The sequence below is a fragment of the Nyctereutes procyonoides genome, unplaced genomic scaffold (genome assembly GCF_905146905.1).
Source record: "Nyctereutes procyonoides isolate TBG_1078 unplaced genomic scaffold, NYPRO_anot_genome, whole genome shotgun sequence".
Classification (NCBI taxonomy): Eukaryota; Metazoa; Chordata; class Mammalia; order Carnivora; family Canidae; genus Nyctereutes; species Nyctereutes procyonoides.
The window spans coordinates 41,944,500-41,967,656 of NW_026575146.1; the positions used below are offsets into that span (position 1 = coordinate 41,944,500).

At 37.9% G+C, this 23,157-nt stretch overlaps 1 protein-coding gene across 4 annotated transcripts in view; it reads left to right on the forward strand.

Moving 5' to 3' along the window:
- Positions 1 to 23,157, forward strand: part of KIF27 (kinesin family member 27) — an 84,976-nt gene that overhangs the window by 42,211 nt on the left and 19,608 nt on the right. For 3 of the 4 annotated variants that reach the window (XM_055312011.1, XM_055312012.1, XM_055312014.1), the window contains 4 exons: positions 2,595 to 2,800; positions 7,018 to 7,215; positions 15,049 to 15,162; positions 18,441 to 18,617. In XM_055312011.1, the coding sequence (XP_055167986.1) occupies positions 2,595 to 2,800; positions 7,018 to 7,215; positions 15,049 to 15,162; positions 18,441 to 18,617 (695 nt within the window). The remainder of the gene's footprint in view (positions 1 to 2,594; positions 2,801 to 7,017; positions 7,216 to 15,048; positions 15,163 to 18,440; positions 18,618 to 23,157) is intronic. The other variant, XM_055312013.1, reaches the window with a different exon arrangement.

A 23,157-nucleotide genomic window follows, 5' to 3' on the forward strand; every position in this document is an offset into this window, starting at 1 on the left:
CTGCCTTCTCACTTCCTTCCTCTTTCTGGCAAGCTTGCTTTTTGGCTGGCTGGCCTCTTTTCTCAACTTCTCTCCCTAACTGCTGTCCCAAAGCAGTTTCCTTCCTCAGTCCTAGTGACAAATGTGTTATGCATCATTCTGGCTCCAGTTGTCCCAGATGTTTAATTGAGCTTGACCGTGCTCCTTCCTCAGAGGCAGGATCAATACCAGTAAGTCTTTCTTAGGAATGTCTAGGAATACATTTAGGGATTTATTTTATTTTACATATTTTTTTAGATTTTATTTATTCATGAGAGACACATAAAGAGAGCCAGAGATATAGGCAGGGGGAGAAGCAGGCTCTCTGTGGAGAGAGCCTGATGTAGGACTCATCCGAGGATCCTGGGATCATGACCTGAGCCAAAGGCAGATGCTCAACCACAAAGCCACCCAGGTGTTCGTATTTTATTTTTTTAAAAGATTGTTATTTATTCATTTGAGACAGAAAGAGAGTGTAAGCACATAAGAGGGAAGTAGGGGAGGATAGAGGGAGAAGCGGGCTCGCCACTGAGCAGGAGCCTGACACCCTGGGCTCGATCCCAGAACTCATCCGAGGATCCTGGGATCATGACCTGAGCTTAAGGCAGATGCTTAACCGACTAAGCCATGAAGCACCCCTAGGGGTTTAAAATAGCTTCTCCATCAGGGCACTGCCTGTGGAAGTTAAGGATATGTGCCCTTCTGGAACAAATGCTTTAGATAGGTGATGCTACCTTGGGCTCTCTCACTAAACAAGCACACTTTTGTAGCCCAGTACACTCATCCTGGTTGCCTTAAAATAGAGGATAAGTGAACTTAGCACAGAGAAGGTCCTCTTCTTACTCCTTAGAACAAAGAGCAGTTTGGAGCTTTCTTTAGACATGGTGACTTGCAAAAGGGTTAGTGTGTGTTTGCTTTTCAAAGCCTCCGCACCAAAGTCTTCCCCTAAATAGCAATTATTTCAGCCAACAATAAGTGACAACTGCACTGTGTTTCATCAATTCTAATCATATTCTTTCACATTTTAATATCTCTGAAATCAGGATGCATCTTACCTGCAGTGGCATCCAGGCATTTCATCTTTGTGTAATTGGCACTCAACCTTTTTTCTTCGTGACTCACAAAATGCTGGTGTGTTGAACAATATATAGGGTCTTAAATTCATTAAAATATAGTAGCCACGGGTATACGGGTATGGTAAAGGTAGGTTATCAGAGAGTCATAGAACCAGAAGACAACTCAGTGCATTTAGTTCAGTAATTCCTTTTTATTAAAAAAAATACATTTTTTTTTCAGTTTAATGATAGAACAAACTTCCCCTCATGATAATTTATCCCACGAGCTTTGGATTCTTTCTTTCCTTTGTGAGTCTGCTAGTCTAGTTCAGGGATAAGTTGGCTGTTCAGAACAAATAAAAACCAAGTTTTTAGGGTTAGTAGCTGAGCTTAGAATGAAAAAAGATACAGAAATATTTGTATTATGTTTTCCTTTATGTTCCAAATATAAGAAAATGATTGAAAAATTCATCTTTGATAAAGTTCAATTGAATGGAAAAAGAGGACGTCAGTTCTAGAATGAAAGGTTCATAAGAGACAACTATCAGATGTATTGTGGGCCTTGTTTGGATGATGTTTACCATAAACCAATTGTACAAGACATTTTAGGGGGAATCCTGGGTGGCTCTGCGATTTAGCGCCTGCCTTTGGCCCACGGCATGATCCTGGGGTCCCGGGATCGAGTCCCATGTCGGGCTCCCAGCATGGAGTCTGCTTCTCCCTCTGCCTTGCCTATGTCTCTGCCTCTCTCTCTCTCTCTCCATGTCTATCATGAATAAATAAATAAAACCTTTAAAAAAAAGACATTTTAAGACAATTGGGGAAGTCTGGATAGGGTCAGGTAGGGATTAGTATTGTTAGGTGTGAAAGAGTTTTTGGTTATATCCATGTTTGGTACAGATGCTTATTGAAGTATGTGTAGGTGAAATGACATTATATCTGAGATTGTTTTAGAATTCTTCAGCAAATTGAAACAGAAGAAAGACATAGATGAAGCAACTGTGGCAAAATCTAGACAATTCTGAAATCTCGGTGATGGGGGTTCATCATTTTTCTACTTTGGTATGTTGGAAATTTTTCGTAGTAGAGAAAACAAGATTATAGGTAGCAAGAAGCCAAAATGTAGTTAGCAAAACGCCAGAGTCACCTAAAATATTTTTCTTACCTGGAGGTTGATGGCAGCAAAGCTAAAGGCCAAATTTAGAAAATCAGAAATGTCACACTAAAACGCAGAGATGAGCCTGTGAAAAGATGGAATGGCTCCAGATGCAGTCAGTAAGCAGCTGATTATTACGAGGCCAGGTGGCAAGTTGTGTTTGATGGGGATGCGTGGGGACAGCTGGGTTCATACTGCTAGACCTTAAATAGATACACTGCCCAGTTGGATTTTGGTTTTTTGGTTTTTTTTTTTCCAGTTGGATTTTGAAGAATAGAGCATTTTTAGGTTTTTTGATGTTTTACTTAGTTGGTGTTTTTTTTAAAGCATAACTTATCATTGTTATTACTATTACTGTGGTGAAGGTAACGATGCCAAGTCTGTAAGCAAACAGTATTCTCTGAAAGTAACAAAACTTGAACACGAAGCAGAACAGGCGAAGGTGGAATTGACTGAAACAGAGAAGCAGCTACAGGAACTAGAAAACAAAGATCTTTCTGACGTTGCTTTGAAGGTAAAATTGCAGAAGGAGTTCCGTAAAAAGATGGATGCCGCAAAGCTAAGAGTCCAGGTAATTTTAAAAATGTAATTGAGCAAACTTAAGGCTTTTACCACTTTCGTCCCTGGTTAGAAAAGAAGTAGGATTCGGTTTTCACCAGCAAGAGAAGCTGAATGGCAGCTTTCCTTTCCTGGTGTGCTGGCACGTTTGCCTCCTTTCAATCCAGGTGCTACATTCTTCATCTGAGAACTACATTATTTTAAACTTTTTATCAAAAAAAGATAAAAATAGAAATAAAGATAACCACAGAAGTTGTATTCTTTTCTGAAGGAAAAAGCTTGATGATTAAATAATACATATAAGTCTTCTGATATGTCTATGGCACCTTGCAGACACACTCAACAAATGCTAATTATTTCAGAGGGTTTTCTGAAACAACAACTGGTTGCTTTAAGAAAGGTTAATAACTATGACATCTCATTCTTGATTTCCTAATGCTGGATTTAGCTATGGCCTTAGAAATAGCTATCATTAAAAATGTCATTCTATGAGACATAGATTCTGTGTATAATGGAACCATTTTCAGATGCTTTTGAGATGACCAGAGTGCTTTGTTAGTCTGATTATAATGAATTTGTTGGAATGCTGTCTCCATTTTTTTCACCCATAATGTGTTATGGACTTCTTGAAGGAGGACAAGGTAGTGGTATGTATCACCCATTTTACTTTCCTTCATAGTACTTCTGCGAGGAGTTAAAATTTCACTTCTTCCTTGCCAATATGGATTTCTTTTATTTCTTTTGGTTGTCGGTATGTTGAGGCTAATACTTCTAGCTTCAACAATGTTGAACAACAGTGGTAAGAGTGGACATCTCTGTTGTGTTCCTGACCTCAGGGGAGAGGGTCTCAGTTTTTCCCTATTGACAGTATTAGCTGTGGGATTTGAGTATGGCCTTAATGATATTGAGGTATGTTCCTTCTATCCCTACTTCTTGAGGGTTTTTTTTTTTTATCAAGAAACAATGCTGTATTTTGTCAAATGCTTTTTCTGCATCTATTGAGAGGAGGATCATAATGATTCTTGTTCTTTCTTTTATTAATATAGTGTATCACATAGATTGATTTGCAGATATTGAATCACTCCTGCAGCCCAGTAATAAATTCCACTTGATCGTGGTGAATAATTCTTTGAATTTACTGTTGGATTCAGTGCTAGTATCTTGTTGAGAATTTTTTTTTCTTGAGAATTTTTGCATCCATGTTCATCAGGGATATTGGTCTGTAATTTTCCTTTTTAGCGGGGTTTTTGCTAGTTCGGGGATCAAGGTAATGCTGGCCTCATAGAGTTTGGAAGTTTTCCTTCCATTTCTATTTTTTGGAACAGTTTCGGAAAAATGGGTATTAACTCATCTTTTTTAAAAAATATTTTATTTATTTGAGAGAGAGAGCATGAGTGAGCACAAGCAGAGAAAAGCTGCAGAGGGAGAGAGAGGGAGAGCAGGCTTGCCACTGAGCAGGGAGCCTGACACAGGGCTCAGTCTCAGGACCCTGGTATCATGACCTGAGCTGAAGGTAGATGCTTAACTGACTGAGCCACCGAGGGGCCCCTTAACATGTCTTTAAATGTTTGGTAGAATTCTCCTGGGAAGCCATCTGGCCCTGGACTCTTGTTTGTTGGAAGGTTTTTGATTACTGATTCAATTTCTTTGCTGGTTATGGGTCTGTTCAAGTTTTTTATTTCTTCCTGTTTCAGTTTTGGTAGTTTATACATTTCTATTAATTTATTTCTTTCATATTGCACAGTTTATTGGCACATAAGTGCTCATAATATTCTCTTTTAATTGTTTATATTTCTGCAGTGTTGATTGGGCTCTCCTTTCATTTGTGATTTTTTTTTTTTTTATATGGGTTCTTTCTCTTTTCTTTTTGATAAGTCTGGCTAGGTGTTTCTCAATTTTGCTGAAAAAAAAATCAGTTTTCTCTTTTAAAAAACAAGCTTCTAGTTTTGTTGATTTGTTCTACTCATTTAAAAAAAATCTCTGTATCATTTATTTCTGCTCGAATCTTTATGATTTCCCTTCTTCTGCTGGATTTAGGCTTTATTTGCTGTTCTTTTCCCAGCTCCTTTAGGTTTAAGGTTAGGTTGTGTATTTGAGACTTTTCTTGCTTCTTAGAAAGGCCTGAATTAGCAAAGATTATCATTACTTTTTGATTGGTAAAGCAAAGGCTATTTTTATATATTCTGTATTTCACATAGCTACAATGATTGAATTAAAAGATTAAATGAAAAGTTATTAATAAGGTTTGAGAATTATCACATTCTTTTGTTTTCCATGTTTTTTGTTGCATATCCTTTTCTGCTAAGGGCACTGAGAAAGAAAACAGAGAACATAATTAAACTCAAAAGAAACATCCCCCACAGCAGAGAACTGAAACAGGATTCTCATGTAGTTTTAGAAATGCCTGTGTCTTTGACCAGTTAATGCACACCCAATGGGAATGGGGATGGTAAAGATGATGAGGATGGTGGTGGGGCTGGGGACAAGGATGATAGTTACCAGTTAAGTATCTGCATACCAGATGTTTCATGTGTATTATTTAATCATTATTTAACTCTTTAGAAAGTATTTTTAGTGTATTTTACAAATGAGAAAACTAAGGTTTAGAAAGGTAAAGTTTAACACATTAAGAGTTGCATAGTTGAGATGACAACAGTTTGCAATTCTCTAACATCTCATGCCATTTTTAAATGTTGAAATACTTGTTTTTATTCATATAATGAAGTTATTTAAGTTTTTAAAGCTTAAATTTTTTTATTTAAAAAATCTAAAATCTGTATTCTTTATGTCTAAGTACATACAGACAATTCTTTTTTTTTTTTTTCATACAGACAACTGTAATGGATTAATACCTGAATGCTGACAGTAAGGTGCACTTTAGAGTATCTGTGGGATAAGTACAAAAGACAATGGCAATCTGTCTCACTTAGATTATCAGTACTTCTACTGATATTTTCAGTATTAGGTGGAGAGACAAAATGCTATTATTATCATTTTTGCTCCAGTATTGCAGTTACTATCCGAAGTCAGTGGCAAAACCAATGTCCAGTCTAGGGATGGGAAACGAGTCCTGTGGCCTTCAGGCTGGTGGTACTCAGTCATTCATCTGCAGATTATTCGTTATTGGTCTCTGATGAGATTTTAAAGACAAATGGGAGCACAGCTCCCTTCATCAAAAGTCTTGATGCAAACAATGTCAGATGAACCCAAAGGTGTGCTTAGTGGTGCAGGCTGACAACAACAATCTGTGACTGGTACTGGTCCATGGACCATACTTTGAGTAGTACTGCTCTAAGCTATGATGCCTCTGTGAATACCTAGTTTAACGAAAACAATGTGTTTTGCCATCAATTTATTGCCAAGGTAAAGGAAATAGCTGTAGTCTGCATAATTTACAAATGACCTTACTTTTTTAATGTCACATAAAAAGTACTTAGTGCAATGCTAAAGTACAAAATGTAAGTTTAATATGTTTCTTGATCAGGATTAAATTGGAACACTGTTATTTTCTATTTGGAGTATAAACTCTTTGCAAATGTTCACAAGTTTTTTATGCTGTTCATTGATCATTTTATTTTAGCAAGATGAGGAGAAGCTTTATTTAAGATCATTAAAATGGTAATCATAAATGGTTGACCACTGTAAGGAAAATGGTATCCGTCTGATCATGTTAACTCAGGGATTAATTAATAGGCTATAGCTGGATACAAAAGAGGAACACAGTAGACTACTTTGCAATCACATAGAACAAATCTCTGTGAAAAGACTTCTAAGATAAGTAGAAAAAAAGGGAGGTGAAAATAATCTATTTAGAATATATATGAAGTTCTTTGCATGCATATTAATTATTTCTGGAAGAATAAGAAATTGGTAATTTGGTGTTGGGAAGCAGAACAGTAGATTTGGGGTCTGAGATAAGTCTTTTAAAATAGGAGTCCAGGTTTGTATTTTCATTTTTTTTTCATTTTTTAAAACGATAAAAAGAGATACCAGTTTTGTTCTCTTTGGCTGTCAGTATCATGGAGTCACATCATTCATGGTATCTGGTGAAAATAATGATGGTGGCCCAACTGTCAAAGCAGACATGTAGAAAACAATTGTGAGCCTGTCAGAAATATTGAAAATCTAGGCAAAATGCCTACCTTTGCCATAGAATGAAAAGTTTAAGTCTACTTGAGATTTGTTAATGGATGCAATTTTTCATTTAGAAATATTGCATATGATCCACAGGTCTTACAGAAGAAGCAACAAAATAGTAAGAAATTGGCATCACTGTCAATCCAAAATGAGAAACGTGCTAATGAACTAGAGCAGAATGTAGATCACATGAAATGTCAAAAGGTACAGCTGCAAAAAAGACTTCGAGAAGAAAGTGAAAAAAGGAAGCAACTGGATGCAGAAATCAAACGGGATCAACAAAAAATCAAAGTAATACTGTCATACTTTCCTGCTAAGCATAATAGGAAATGTGAAATGGCTTAGGGCTGACCAAGCCAAGGTCTTGATTCATGTGGCTTCTGAGGTATCTAACCTTAGCCTGTCCTTGGCTGCTGTCCTCATTCACTTAAAGCTTTGGTCATCTACATAGTAAAACCTAATTATTGAATTCTGAGTACTGTCTTGAAGGCTTTGACTTCATAAAAGAAGAAACAGTCATAATAGTGTCTTTACTTGAGGCTGTCAAAAACCTAAGCTGACTTTCTAAAAAATATCTAACATTTGATAGGATTTCCCATTTCCAAAGTGCTTCGACATGCATTGTCCATGTGGCAGCATAGGAAAAACCACAAGGTAAAATGGTACCATTTCATTTATAATGAGCAGAAGGATGATCAGACCTGTATGCCTAGCAGTTCTATAAAATGGACTGGTCTGGGGAGGAATTAATGCTATCCACCTGGCTGTGGGGCCAGGCTAGCATGGATTCAGATCCTAGCTTTCTCAGTTCCTGGCTGATTGTTCATTGAGAAAATCAGTAAACAACTCAGACTTTCTGAGTCTGTTTATTCTTATTTAAAAAATGGCCATAATCATACTTACTTCATGGGGCTCTTTTGAAAAAGAGGATGGTGATAATGTTCATAACAACAGCAGTAACAAACACTTAGGTGACACTTCTTTTCTACTGAAAAGAAGTCAAATTCCAAGCTTGGAACTGAAGGCTTGGAACATAATTAATTTCTAGATTTTTAACTCTGGAATATAACCTATTCTCAAACCTTAACAAAAATCCAAAATTTAGTGATGGAAAAAAGGTTAAATAGCATTTAAGCCCAGTTAGTGATTCTTTTTTTTTAACAGCTGTATTGAGATAATGCTTCACATACCATACAGTTCACCCATGTAAAATACACAGTTCAGTGGATTTGGGTCTATTATTTTTGTAAGTTTTGGTAAAATAAACATAAAATTTGCCATTTTAATCAAGTTTAAGTGTAGAGTTCCTTGGCATTGATTACATTCACAGTGTTGTACAGCTGAGACCACTAGCTATTTTCAAGACCTCTTCATCACTCTAAATAGATGCTCTGTAACCATTAAGCAGTAATTCACCCCTTTCCCTCAGCCCCGTAACTTCTAATCTACTGCTATCTCTTTGAATTTGCCTATTCTGGCTATTTCATAAAAATGGAATCTTACAATATTTATCCTGTGTCTGGCTTATTTCACTTCGTATAACATTTTCAAGATTCATCCATGTTGTAGCATGTATCAGAACTTCATTATTTTTTGTGGCCAAGTAATACCCTGTTGTGTGTTTATACCACATTTTGTTCATCCATTTGTTTGTTGGTAAACACTTGGGTTGCTTCCACATTTTGGCTTCTGTGAATAATACCATGGTAAAAATTGGCCTTCATGTGTTCAAGTCCTAGGAGTGGGCTGGATCATATGATAATTCTGTTTTGTTTCTTCAGGAACAACCAACTTTTTTCAATAGTGAACAGCACCGTTTTACATTCCCACCAGCAATGTATGAGAGTTTTAATTTCTCCATATCTTTGCCAACACATGTTATTTTCTGTTTTGTTTTTTTTTTAATCATACTCATCCAAGTGCATGTAAAGTGATATCTCATTGTGGTTTTGATTTGCTTTTCTCTAATGACTAAAGATGTTGAGGATCTTTTCAGTGCTTATTTCTGTATCTTCTGTGGAGAAATGTCTGTTCAAGTTGTCTACTTTTTCAATGGATTATTTTTTTAAAGGATCTTATTTTATTAATGAGAGACACACAGAGAGGCAGAGATGTAGGCAGAGGGAGAAGCAGACTCCCTGTGGGGAGCCCAATGCAGGACTTGATCCCAGGACCCTGGGATCACTACCTGAGCCAAAGGCAGACACTCAACCACTGAACCACCCAGATGCCCCAAATGGATTATCTTTTTATTGTTAAGTTGTAGAAGTTCTTTATGTATTCTGGACATTAAACTCTTTCACATACATGACTTGCATATATTTTTCCAACCCTGTAGGTTGTCTTGAAACTTTTTTTTTTTTTGGCGGGGAATAGGGGCAGAAGGAGAGGGAGAGAGAATTTTTTTTAAAGATTTATATATTTCATTTTAATTTTTATTTATTTGTGGTTTATTTATTCATGAGAAACAGAGAGAGAGAGGCAGAGACACGGGCAGAGGGAGAAGCAGGCTCCATGCAGGGAGCCGGATGTGGGACTCGATCCCGGGACTCCAGGATTATGTCCTGGGATGAAGGCAGGCGCTAAGCCGCTGAGCCACCCAGGGATCCCTATTTATTTCATTTTTTAAAAAGATTTTATTTATCCACTTGAGAGAAAGAGAGACAGAAACAGCACAAGCAGAGAGGAGAGGAAGAAGCAGACTTCCCACTGAGCAGGGAGTCCAATGTAGGACTCTATCCCAGCACCTGGGATCATGACCTGATCCGAAGACAGATGCGCAATGGATTGAGCCACTCAGGTGCCTCTATTTATTTTAGAGAGAGAGAGCAAGCATATGAGTGGGAGAGCAGCAGAAGGAGAGGGAGGGAGAATCTTTTTTTTTTTAATTTTTTAAAATTTTTATTTACTTATGATAGTCACAGAAAGAGAGAGAGAGGCAGAGACACAGGCAGAGGGAGAAGCAGGCTCCATGCCGGGAGCCTGACGTGGAACTCAATCCCGGGTCTCTAGGATCGCGCCCTGGGCCAAAGGCAGGTGCCAAACCGCTGCGCCACCCAGGGATCCCGGGAGAATCTTTTTTTAAAGATTTATTTATTTTAGGGGGGGGGGAGCATGTGAGTGGAAGGGGAGGCAGAAGGAGAGGGAGAGAGAGAATATTCAAGTAGACTCCCCCCTCAGCACAGAGCCTGATGTGGGGCTTGATCTCATGACCCTGAGATCATGACCTAAGCCGAAACTAAGAGTTGGACACTTAATTGACTGAGCCACCAGGCACCCCAAGACAATCTTAGGCTCCACTCCCAGTGTGGAGCCTGATTTAGGGCTCGATCTCACAACCGTAAAATCATGACCTGAGCCAAAATCAAGAGTCAGACACTTAACTGACTTAGCCACCCAGGCGTCCCTTAAACTTTCTTGATAATATTCTTTGATGCAGCAAACTTTTATAAAGTACAATTTATTTTTTTCTTTTGTGGCCTGTGCTTTTGGTGTCTTTTAAAGATTCACTGCCAGATATAAAGTCACAAAGATTTACCCCTTTGTTTTCTTCTAAGAGTTTTGTGGTCCCAGCTCTTAGGTTATTGATTGATTTTGAGTTAATTTTTATATATAGTGTGAGGTAGAGATCCAACTTCATTCTTTTGCATGTAGAAATCTATTTATGCCAGTGCCATCTGTTAAACAGACTATTCTTTCCCCATTGAATGGAGTTGATACCCTTGTCAAAGATCAGTTGGCATAGACTTAACAGATTTATTACTAAACTTAGTTCTATTCCATTTGTCTCTATGTCTGTCCTTATGCTTGCACCACAGTTTTGATTACTGTAGCTATGTACTAAGTTTTGAAATTGGAAATAAGTCCTTCAAGTTAGTTGTTCTCTTTCAAGATGGTTTTGGTTTTTGGAGGCCATGTGGCATTCTATATGAGTTTAAGGGTCAGCCTTTCCTTTTCTGCAAAAAGGGCCATTGGAGTTTTGATATGGATTGCACTCAATCTGTAGAGTTCTCAGGGTGTATTGACATCATGACAATATTAAGTCTTCCTACTCAGGAGCTTGGGGTGTCTTTTATTTAGGTCTTCTTTAATCTCTTTCAGCAATCTTTTCTAATTTTGAGTGTACTAGTCTTTTACCTCCTTGTTTAAATTTATTTCCAGATATTTTATTCTTTTAGATGTTATTGTAAATGGAGTTGCTTTCTTAATTTTCTTGAGTTACTCAATAGTTATTATAGCAGTAACATTTGTCTTCAGTACCATTCTAAATACTTATTTTTTAAGAAAGATTTTATTTATTTATTAATGAGGGACACACATACAGAGGGAGAGGCAGAGACACAGGCAGAGGGAGAAGCAGGCTTCATGCAGGGAGCCTGATGTGGGATTCAATCCCGGGTCTCCAGGGTCAGGCCCTGGGCTGAAGGCAGGCGCTAAACCGCTGAGCCACCCGGGCTGCCCCATTCTAAATACTTACGTGCTTTACCTCATGTAAATCTTTTCTTCCTCCAGTATTTTCAACTTTTTCTTCTCTCCTAGATTCTTTCTTTAACATCTTAGATTTTTCTCATCTTAAAATTATCCTTCAGCCTAATACTTTTCTCTTTCTCTCTTCTCCACTTTATAACCAAACTTATTGGAAAAGTTGACTGCATCTGTTTTTGTTTCCTCTGCTTCCATTCCTTCTCTCATCCTTTCCAGTCTGAAGTCTGGCTTCTGGCTCTACCATCCACTTAAAGCTCTTGAGGCATTCCCTAGTGCTCTCTCTGTCACTAAAGCTCTTAAAACTTCAGCTGCATCTGGCATAGTTTGCTCCCTGCATCTTGAAATATTTTCCCCTTTGCCTTTGTGAAATTACCTTCTCCTTGTTTTTTTCTCTGATTGCTTGTGCTTCATCTTTGCTAGCTCATCCTACACTATCACTCCTTTACATATGAGAACTCCTCAAAGCTCTGGCTTTATGCTTCTTCTATACTGTCTTAGATACTTCATCTTTTCCCCTAGCTACAGTTAGACTCCGACAACTTCCAAATTTAATCCTTAATCCCAGATTTGCCCTTTGAGCTCTGGGTTCCTATATCTAATTCATGAGATTGTCTTATAGCTGAATTCATGATTTTCCTTACTTATCTTCCCACAGTTCCCTCTTACTACTCCCTTCATGGGGGGAGAATATATAGTTTTCTATGTGCTTTTCCTGATCTTTTGATCCATTCATATAGGTAGACTAGCAATCATCCCTGATTCTGTCTTCTTCCTTATTACCCATGAAGCACTAAGTCCTAAAGATTATAGCTTCTGAATATCAAATCTGTTTATTTCTTAATACTACTGCCAACAACCTAGTCTCCTTGTTATGATCCTTCCTCCAATGTGAGGATTAGGCCTGCATGTCAGTCATGTGATCTTTGAGTCTCAGCCTCTCATCTCTCATAGACGATGGTTTAAACCAACAAAACATAAGCACTCTGTAAATCTTGAAACAAAAGTTTTTTTCTTTTCCCTAAACAGTGCATAGTCTGCTGAAATGCAAATCTGCCTGTAACTTAAACTTTTTACATTTTTTTCTAGGGCAGTTTTGTAGAAATAGAAATGACCCTATTTAAAGGGTGAATGTGTATTCCGGAAAAAAGAACAGTCTTCCCCAAAGGTATTAGGGAAGTTTTCATTACTTCATGCAAAAATAGAAAACCTGTTCACAGTCCTCTGTTTGGAGCTAACTTTCTAAAATTCCTGTTTGTCCATTCCCTATTTGACTGAACATTTCCAGAGAATAGTAGGACTTCTGTGTAGGTTCTCCTTAGAGAAGCAGTTCTTAATTGAAGTCTATGGATAAACTATAAAGGGAAGGTATGAGAACCCCTGAAATAGAAATTTCTAAGTACCAATTTCCCCATCTATAGAATGGAATTTTAGATAGTCTCCATTTCATAAGATTATTGTGAGGATATAAGGGGATAATTAAAATAGATATGAAAAGCCTAGCGTCGTACCCAGTGAACAGTTACTTTATTTAATATTATAGCAGAGGGATTATATTATAAGACAAAGGCAATAAGGCTTACAGCAGCATGTAGCAGAGAGGATGAGACCTACTGCAGTTACTTTTAAAAGCATTTGTGGAAGGAGAGGAATAGCAGAGAGTCTGCTCCCAGTAACTACAAGGGGCCTTTATTTTCGCATCTTGGAGTTGCTGTGACTCTGAATGGGGCTAAGTTATAACTATGGACCAGAGCCTGGGCAGCATGAAAAAACAATTGGGTAAATATAACGGGGTCAAATTCACTTGTAATGCAATGCAGGTGAGCAGAGAAAATGTCCTTATTTAGTCTGTAGCAGACCTGTGTTCTGTATGACACCGCCACCCCTTGCCCTGCCCAGGCCACATCATGATAATTACTGGAAATAGAGGAGCTAACCATGTATTTTCCCAGTCTGTTCAGACCTTGCTCTGGTAATTTCACCATGTTCTTTAAATAATTACTTGCTCTCTTGCATAAGAATACTCAGTTTCTTAGCCTCTTTCCTCTTCCACCCTGTGCTTCTGTCCCTAGGGTTGAGTCGAGTGTATGTGATGGTTGGGTCTATAGCTTTTACTGCCTCATATGGCGTTGAAGAGAAGGGGACCTCATGAATTTCAGTTGGTGTTTGGGTGTGACTGCCCTCCCTCATCTGCCTTTCTCTGCTGGGCCCTAACAGTGGAGCCCAGAGTTGATATAACTTGTAGTCTGATCTTGCTTTCAGTTTAGAGCACAGAAGTGCTTTGGCTTCATCTCACCTCCTCATGGCATTACAAATCCCCCTTGAGGCTGCAAGGCCTTTTGTCTAGCTTGCTAGCCCAGTGGCCTGTCTTCCTCTTCAGTTTTGGGGTCAGTGTCCCACAATAACGGACTCCCATTGGCTCTTAGGATCCACGTCACTTGAAGCCAAGGATTCTATAATTAGTCTGTCTTTCCTGATTGTACTCCAGCTCTGTCGGTGAGGCTGGGCAGTCCTGAATAAGTGTGGGACCTCAGCTCTGCCATCTGTGCCCTCTCTCTGCCCTCTGTGATTCCTCATCACCCTCTTTTGGGGCCAGAACTCAAGAGGCCAGATCTCAGGAAAATTGGGACACACATCTCTCTTACCATCTCTTTTCTCCTTCCTGCCTCTCCCAAGGCTGGAAATTGGTAGCAAGCCCATTTTTTTTTTTTTTAGTATTTCTTATTACTGTTAATATTCAACAGACATAGAAATTATTCTGTCCAAATGTTACGAAGGTTTCTGAACACGTTCAATTTCTGTACTTATCCATCATGGGCCAGTAAGAAATAGTAATGGGGAGCAGCCCACTTTGGTTCATGGCCTCCTTCCCAATTCCTGCTAAGCCTTAGTGGTAGACAGCGGCATCTTCTCTAAACCCCAGGAGAGCACCTGGGGCCTCTTAAGATGTGGATGGAAATGGAAGGAATTTAGAAAATACTCTTCCTAGGACTGTGATCTATCTTGAAAGGCTACTCTCATGCTGCAAAATTCTTTTTTTTTTTTTTAAGATTTTATTTATTTGACAGCGAGCACAAGCAGGGGGAGCAGCAGGCAGAGGGAGAGGGAGAAGCAGGCTCCCCATTGAGCAGAGGGCCCAACATGGGGCTGAATCCCAGTACCCTTGGATTCCTGGGAACATGACCTGAGCTGAAGGCAAACACTTAACCGACTGAGCCACCCAGGTGCTGCTGCAAAATCCTTTCTCAATGCCCAAAACTGAATATTACTTTCCATATTTCTACTGTCCAGATGGGTGCCTTGTGTGGCCCACCTAAATGTCATGAGCTCAGAAAGGCAGACTAGAAAAGCACATTTGTAATTTTCAGACTCTATCCCTGTTACGCTGTTTTGTAACCCTGGCAGACAATGGAACAAAACCCTAGTTTTGTTAATAAACCCTAATTTTTGCTGTGAGATTTTATTGCTTCTGTGAGGAGCTAACATTATTTTCTTCTCAAATAGCCCCAACCTTCATCTACTCATTTTTTCTCTTTATGCAATGAAGTAAAGAAAAGCTAAGAAAATGATTACCTGCATAAATATTTAATGATGGCCAGGTAGTACAAGCAGTAAGGTGTTTTCAATTTCTGTTCTCTGCAGGAACTAAGGTTAAAAACAGAACAGGAAGAAGCTCTGAAACTGAAACCTGAGGACCCTGATGCATTTAAGATGAAAAAGAGAAAAGGTTCGTTTGGAAGTATAGACCAACTCCAGGTTTGTCAATTCTATTTAGTGTTTGCAGTTTTCTCTTTGCTCTGATGATTGTCTAAATAGAGGTAAAAGTGGCGAGTTCTAAATAAAATCTTTAAGCACTAGACTTTACCACTTGAGTGCACATTTTCTAGTATTTCTTCCAAAACTTTTCTGTCATTAAAAAATTACTCTCAGGGTGCCTGGGTGGCTCATTTGGTTAAGCATCTGTCTTTGGCTCAGGTCATATAGTCTCGGGTTCCTGGGATTGAGCCCCACATCAGGCTCCTTGCTCAGTGGGGAGTCTGCTTCTCTATCTGTCCTCCTTGCTCATTCTTTCTCTTTTAGATAAATAAAATCTTGAAAAAAATTTTACTCTCATCCAGAAATGTACTGTATTCTTACTTCAGTAGAAATGGATTTATTTGAATGTTTTAGAATGTTAACATGAAATCCATGTTCACTAGATTGTTTCTATGGGAATAAACCAATCAAGACTGGAATTTATTCCCATGGAAACAATATATTTCTTTCTTTTTTTTTTTTTTTTTGGAAACAATAAATTTCAAAAATCAGAGCCGTCCCATTCCTACATAACCAAATTATATATGCACCATATATGATGAATTAAAAAAAATTTTTGTTTTAGTGTCACATTTGAAAAATGAAATCAAGGGGCACTTGGATGGCTCAGTTAGTTAAGCATCTGACTCTTGATTTTGGCTTAGGTCATGATCTCAGGGTCTTGAGATTGAGCCCTGCATCAGGCTCTGCACTGAGTATAGAGCCTGCTTGGGATTCTCTCTCCCTCTGCCTCTCCTTTTGTCTCTCTCTCTAAAAAAAAAAAAAAAAAAAAAAAAAAAGAAAGAAAGAAAGAAGAAAGAAAGAAAGAAAACCATAAACTGATCACAGAAATAAAATTTTAGTTTTATGTAAATTCAAAATGGCAGTTCTAAAAATCTAACTGAAAGAAAAATAGGCACTTAAAACTGCAATTACACTCAAATACTAATTTATCACCTTAATTCTAAAAAATTTATTTACTCTTTCTTAAATTTTATGTATATCTTAGTAATAAAATTTAGGACATAAATATATTCCCAGTTATTTATTTTACTGGTGTTTTCGACATTAGTTAAAGTGCTGTCACTGACATTCTGTGCTGCTTGGTAATAACATTTCTGGGCAGAAAGGGTATGTTGGGAAATAGGAGAGGTAGGAATGCATAGAATAATGAGACCTGCTTTTCAAAATGTTAAAGATCTAGATTTTAAATACAATAATAAAAAGAGCCGGTGGCTCAGTGGTTTAGCGCCGCCTCCAGCGCAGGACGTGATCCTGGAGACCCGGGATCGAGTTCCACGTCGGGCTCCCGGCATGGAGCCTGCTTCTCCCTCTGCCTGTGTCTCTGCCTCTCTCTCTGTGTCTCTCATGAATGAATAAATAAAATCTTTTAAAAAAATTGTCATTTGTTCTTTAAAAAATAATAATAATAAAAAGATTTCCACAGCTGGCACTGTGTTGGGTTAAAAATATTAATAAATAAAAAACAAAGCTTTGTATTTTTTTAATACTTCAAAAAAAACCACTTTCTAGAATTTGACTCTAAACAAGAACAAAATTATAAGATAATTGGTGTGGGTATCTGAAGAACTTAGGACATTGGTTTGTTCTGAAGCTCCTTTATAAGAAAACATAAAATTGGAACTATGTAATAGGAACCTTTGCTATAAAAAGACAAATCAAGAAATTTTCAGAAAACTTACTAAGATACAGTGAATTATACAAATCATAACCTTTATGTCAAATGCAGAAAAATCCACTCACATTTTTTCCCTAAAAAATATGTATTTTATGGACTACTACCTATCTTCAAAGCACTGCTAAAATATTACTTACTCTGTGAGGCCAGTACTGACATTTCTTCCATTTCCCAGACAGAGCCAATCTCTCCCTCCATTTTTATGGACACGGTACCTAGGAGTTAGGTATATATAGTATTTATTATCAACATATTTTTTGGGTTTCTCTCCTGTCCTGGGAATGGACCTTACAAAAAACCTGTTATTCATGTTTCAGATCCTACTCACAGTCAAGGAGTGTTTGTAGAATATGTTTTAGTTAATTGGTAGACTGTCCGTAGGGTCTCTATATGTGGAGTTTCTAAGGTAGAGCCAGATATAACAAAACTAAAGTATTTCTGTAGTTGCTTTGGGATATCCTTCCTATTCCTTATGATTATAAAGCTACTATTTTAGGCTTCAATATTATTTGGATGGGATAGTGCATATAGGATCATGCTATCTAGGTCTGGATAGAGGACCTAGCTCTGGATCTAGTTTGTATTGGCCACATTGCCTTTTTTTTTCCTCATGCATATTCACTCATTGTTTTAATATAGATTTCTAGGCACCATTTTTATTAATCTGGAGAAGAATTGGAAAGTACTGTATTGATTTGTTTTCGTATTATTTGTTGTTTAGCTGGCATTGTTTCATTACTATGTCCACAGTGCAGATGGGCGCTTGGTAAAGTTCATATTCCATTCATATTTTTGTTTTCTTTGTTTCTGGGTATCCTCAATTCAAGAGAACACTAAGCTGCTTGTTTTAGAAATCTTTCCAGCTCCGTTTATCTTATAATCCCTTGATGTTGACAGGTTAGAGTGTAGAGTATATTTCCATGCTCTATCATATGTGTCTTCCACTGTGTGTATTCATTTATTCACTTCATTGATAAGTTGATGGATTCAGGCATTCATCCAATCATTTAACATTTTATTGAAGGCCAGTCATGGGCTAGGAAGTATACCAGGCACTGGGGATAGAGAGGGAGAGAAGACAGTCTCTGCAGTCCATCAAGGAGCTCAAGCAGCAGAGACAGACTGTAGAGCAGCCAGCAGCGTAAGTGCTCTGATGCAGGCATGCTTGCTCCTCTGCGACAGAGAAAAAGATCCCGAGCATGTTCTCAGAACTGTCTCTTAATATATACATAGAAAATTGTCAGCCCTTTCTCTGTGAGCCTAGAAAATCCCAGGCTCGAACAGATATTGGGGAATACATCTTAATTCCTTATAAAACACAGCAAGGTGTTAACCAGAACCACTTCTTGATGGGTTTAGACAGGAACACTGTCTTAGTATTCTCACTGAGAGTTGTTAAGTGTTCACTTAATGTCTTCCAGATGGTTAAAAAATGTTCACTTGAGGTATTTTAGCCAATCAGAAGTTATGTTATTACCATGTACATCTTATGGCAGGAGAAAAACAAATGATGTAACATTTCTTTGGGATTTTAATATAGAAACTGGATGAGCAAAAGAAATGGTTAGATGAAGAAGTAGAGAAAGTCCTGAACCAACGCCAAGAATTGGAGGAGCTGCAAGAAGACTTAAAGAAGCGAGAGGCCATAGTTTGTAAGAAGGAGGCCCTGTTAAAGGAGAAGAGCCACCTGGAGAATAAGAAGTTGAGATCAAGTCAGGTATTCTCTTTGTTATGCTCTTTGATTGTGGTTGTAAGCCATTGAAACTGGGATTTTTTTTCCTAAGAAGTAAATCATACCACTGTGAAAATAGAAACCAAAAGAGGGATTCCTGGGTGGCTCAGCGGTTTAGCACCTGCCTTTGGCCCAGGGTGCGATCCTGGAGTCCTGGGATCGAGTCCCACATCGGGCTCCCGGCATGGAGCCTGCTTCTCCCTCCTCCTGTGTCTCTGCCTCTCTCTCTCTCTCTCTCTCTCTCTCTCTCTCTCTCTCTCTCTCTCTGTCTATCATGGATAAATAAATAAATAAATAAATTTTAATTTAAAAAAAAAAACAAAAAGAAAACTCTTCTGGTTTTTAATGTATTTTCCATGTTAGTGTTTATTTAATGACTACTGGTAAAATCTCTTGCAATTTTGAAATCCAGTGTTAAGTGTTCTGCCAAGTATGATTTATTGTTAACTTTTTTAGTATTTTATTTTATTTATTTTTTTAATAATAAATTTATTTTTTATTGGTGTTGTTTGCCAACATACAGAATAACACCCAGTGCTCATCCCATCAAGTGCCCCCCTCAGTGCCTGTCACCCATCACCCCCACCCCCCGCCCTCCTCCCCTTCCACCACCCCTAGTTCGTTTCCCAGAGTTAAGAGTCTTCCATGTTCTGTCTCCCTTTCTGATATTTCCTACCCATTTCTTCTCCCTTCCCTTATATTCCCTTTCACTATTATTTATATTCCCCAAATGAATGAGACCATATAATGTTTGTCCTTCTCTGATTGACTTCTTTCACTCAGCATAATACCCTCCAGTTCCATCCACGTTGAAGCAAATGGTGTGTATTTGTCATTTCTAATGGCTGAGTAACATTCCATTGTATACACAAACCACATCTTTATCCATTCATCTTTTTTGGTATTTTAAAAATTATGGCAAAATATACATAAAATTTGCCATTTTAACCATTTTTCAGTACATAATTCAGTGACACTAGTTACATTCACAGTGCTTTTTTGTATTTATTTATTTATTCATTCATTCATTCATTCATTCATTCATGAGAGACAGAGAAGGCAGAGACACAGGCAGAGGGAGAAGCAGCCTCCATGCAGGGAGCCTGACGTGGAACTCGATCCCAGGACTCCAGGATCATGCCCTGGGCCAAAGGCAGGCACTAAACTGCTGAGCCACCCAGGGATCCCCACATTCACAGTGTTATACAACCGTCACCCTATTTCCAAAACATTTTATGGACCCAAACACAAAGTCTGTAACCATGAACCAAGAGATTCCCCTGGCAACCTCTTTATAAGTGGATATTTAAGAAATAAATTGTATCATTTGATGCTGTGTAGAGAGCATTGGTAATTTGGAAAAATAGACTTAAAAATGATCTATTACTACTACCCAAAGTTAGGGATTTGCAGGGTTCCTCTAGAAGAAAGATTTTATGTAATTAAGATTTGTTCACTTTCAATTTATGACAACTTGGGGACCTTTATAAGAACTTTGGCTGGAGAACTTGGGTTATATGAACTAAAAAAGTGATTTTATGAAGGAATTTGTCTCAATTTCAAGTTTTGAAAAAGGAATGATTGTGGAGAGAGTAGAAGAACCAGGAGATACTCTTTTGGATGTAGCTATAGATACTTTCAACAATAGCACCAGTAGCATCTGAAAATGAAGCTGGCTTGCCCAAGACATGAAGAGGACTTTCTACCCAGTAGGCCAAAACAGTTTACATATTAAGAAAGAGAACAGAGAGGATCAGTGACCTGCTTATTCTGCCTTTCAACCAGGTCAGTAGGATCTGAGATGGTGGTGGTGTGTTCTTAACCTCTCTATTTCAAACATGGAGACCTGTATTCACCTCTGCTCTGTCTTCAATTCCCCAGTCATGTTGAATAGCTATTAGCACTAGGCTGTGGGACACAGGGGTAGGGGAGCCCCTCCAACCAGCCTAGTTGCTGGTGCTGTATCCAGGTAGCTTGCGCACACTGCCTGTCAGGGTTAAGTTTTAAAAGCGATCTCTCAAAACATGTAAATGACAGCAAAAGAGATGAACAAGCTAATATATCAAGTGAGTAAATAGAAAATAAACTGGGATATTTATTATATGCTCTGTACCACCAAAGAATAAAGAGGAAAAAAATAAAAAGGAATGAGGAGGAAAATCTTCCTGAAATAAGTTTATTAGTGATCTAACAACAAAATAAATTTTAAAAAATGAAGTTTTCTACTTCCAACAAGATGTAAAATTTAAGGAGACCATATTGAAATAAGTAGAGTACAGATAAATGAAACCCCAGCAGAACAAAGCAAAATTGATTCTTTGAGATCATTTTAATGAAACAGAAGAGAGATTTGAGACTGTTACATTGCTGGGTTCTTTTCTGAACAAAAGGTGTAAGTAGATTACATCTATTTCAGTGTTTAGGAAATCAAAATTCAGTCCTATGCATTTTGGACAAGGAACATGATATAAAAAAGCTATTTTCATACCATTTATGATTTCAACTCAAAGTGAGTCAAAGACCTAAATATGAGGTAAAACTATAAAACTCTTAGAAGAAAACTAAAGTGTAAATCTTTGTTACCTTGGATTAAGCTATGGTTTCTGTGATATTATGTCTGAAGCACAAGCAACAGAAGAAACAGATAAATTGGACTTCATCACAGTTAAAAGCATTTGTTATGCAAAGGCCACCATCAAAAAAAGTGGATTTTGAAAAGACAACCCACAGAATGGAGAAAAATTTTTATAGATCATATACCTGATAAAGGAATTGTATCTAGAATATATAAAGAAGTCATAACTTAATAATAAAAAGACAACTCAATTAAAAAATGGGCAAAAGATTTAATAGACATTTCTCAAATAAGATATACAAATGACCAATAAACATATGAAATAATGTTCAACATTATTAGCCATCAGGAAAATGCAAATCAAAACATAGATGAGACCCTGCTTTACACTTACTAGGATGGATAGCTGTCGTCAGAAAAAAAGATGAGAAGTGTTGGTGACTATATGAAGGAATTGGAATATTCATACGCTGCTTGTGGGATTGTAAAATGGTGCAGTTGCCTTGGATAACTACGTTGTAGTTCCTCAAAAAGTTAAACACAGAGTTATTGCATGGATAAAGAGAATGGATATTGAACAGATAAAGAGAAAGTGGTATTTATATCCAGATAAAGAGAAAGTGGTATATCCATACTATGGAATATTACTCAGCAAGAGGAAGGAATGAAGTTCTGATCCATGCTACTACATGGATGAACCCCAAAAACATTGTGTTGAGGGAAAGAAGCCAGCCACAAAAGAACACATATTGTCTGGCTTCATTTATATCAATGTGCAGATGAGGAAATTGCATAGAGATAGAAAGTAGAGTAGTGGTTACTGAGGGCTGGGTCAGGGATTGGGGAGGAAATGAAATGATTGCTAGTGCACATGAGGTTTCACTTTGGGGAGCAATGAAAACGTTCTCAAATTGATTGTGGTGATGGATGCACAACTGTGCAACTCACAACTGTGAATATACTAAGATCCATCAAATTATATCCTTTAAATAGGCGACTTAAGGGTGCCTGGTTGGCTCTGTTGGTGGAGTACGTGACTCTTGATCTTGGGGTTGTGAGTTTGAGCCCCACATTGGGTATAGAGATAACTTTTAAAAAGTCTCAATCAATCAATCAATCAATCAATAGGTGAACTGCATGTAAATTATCTCTCAGTAAAGCTATTATTAAAAAAAAAAAAAGCTGTATGCCCATAAAGGGAAAAAAAAGATACAAAAGATTACCAAGAAATGTAAAATGGAAGTCAATAGATAAGTGCTTACTGACTAAGCAGGGGAGGCTGAAATCCAAGTGCCTTGAGAGATCGTGAATGAGAGGCTGACTGTAGCATTAGCTTTTTTTTTTAATTTTTAGAATAATAACAGCTTTATGAGAGAATTCACATAGAATAAGAAAAGATGGGACACCTGGGTAGCTTAGTGGTTGAGCGTCTGCCTTTGGCTCAGGTCATGATCCTGGGGTCTTAGGATCGAGTCTTGCATCAGGCTCCGCACGGGGAGCCTTTTCTGTCTCTGCCTCTCTCTGTGTGTTTCTCATGAATAAATAAATAAAATCTTTTTAAAAAAGAATTTAAAAAGACTCAGAGGAGAACCTGAGTGGTTCAGTCCGTTAACTGTACAACTCTTGGCTTCCACTCAGGTCATGATTTCATGGTTGTGAGATCCAGCCCCCCCTGGGCTCTGCACTCAGCACATAGTCTGTCTAGGATTCTTCCTCTCCCTCTCCCTTCCTCTCCCCCTGCTTATGTGCATTCTCGCTGTGTCTCTCTATATACAAATAAATAAAATCTGAAAACAAAAAAGACTCAGAAACAAAGTGATCCAGATTTTTGGAAGGCAGGACTGAAGCATAAAGATGAAAGCAGGGCATCATCAGGAAACCATCCTTTTCTCACTCTGAGGCTAAGCACTTTATTTTCTGAAGGTTGAACCAGGTACAGCAGAAGGTTGG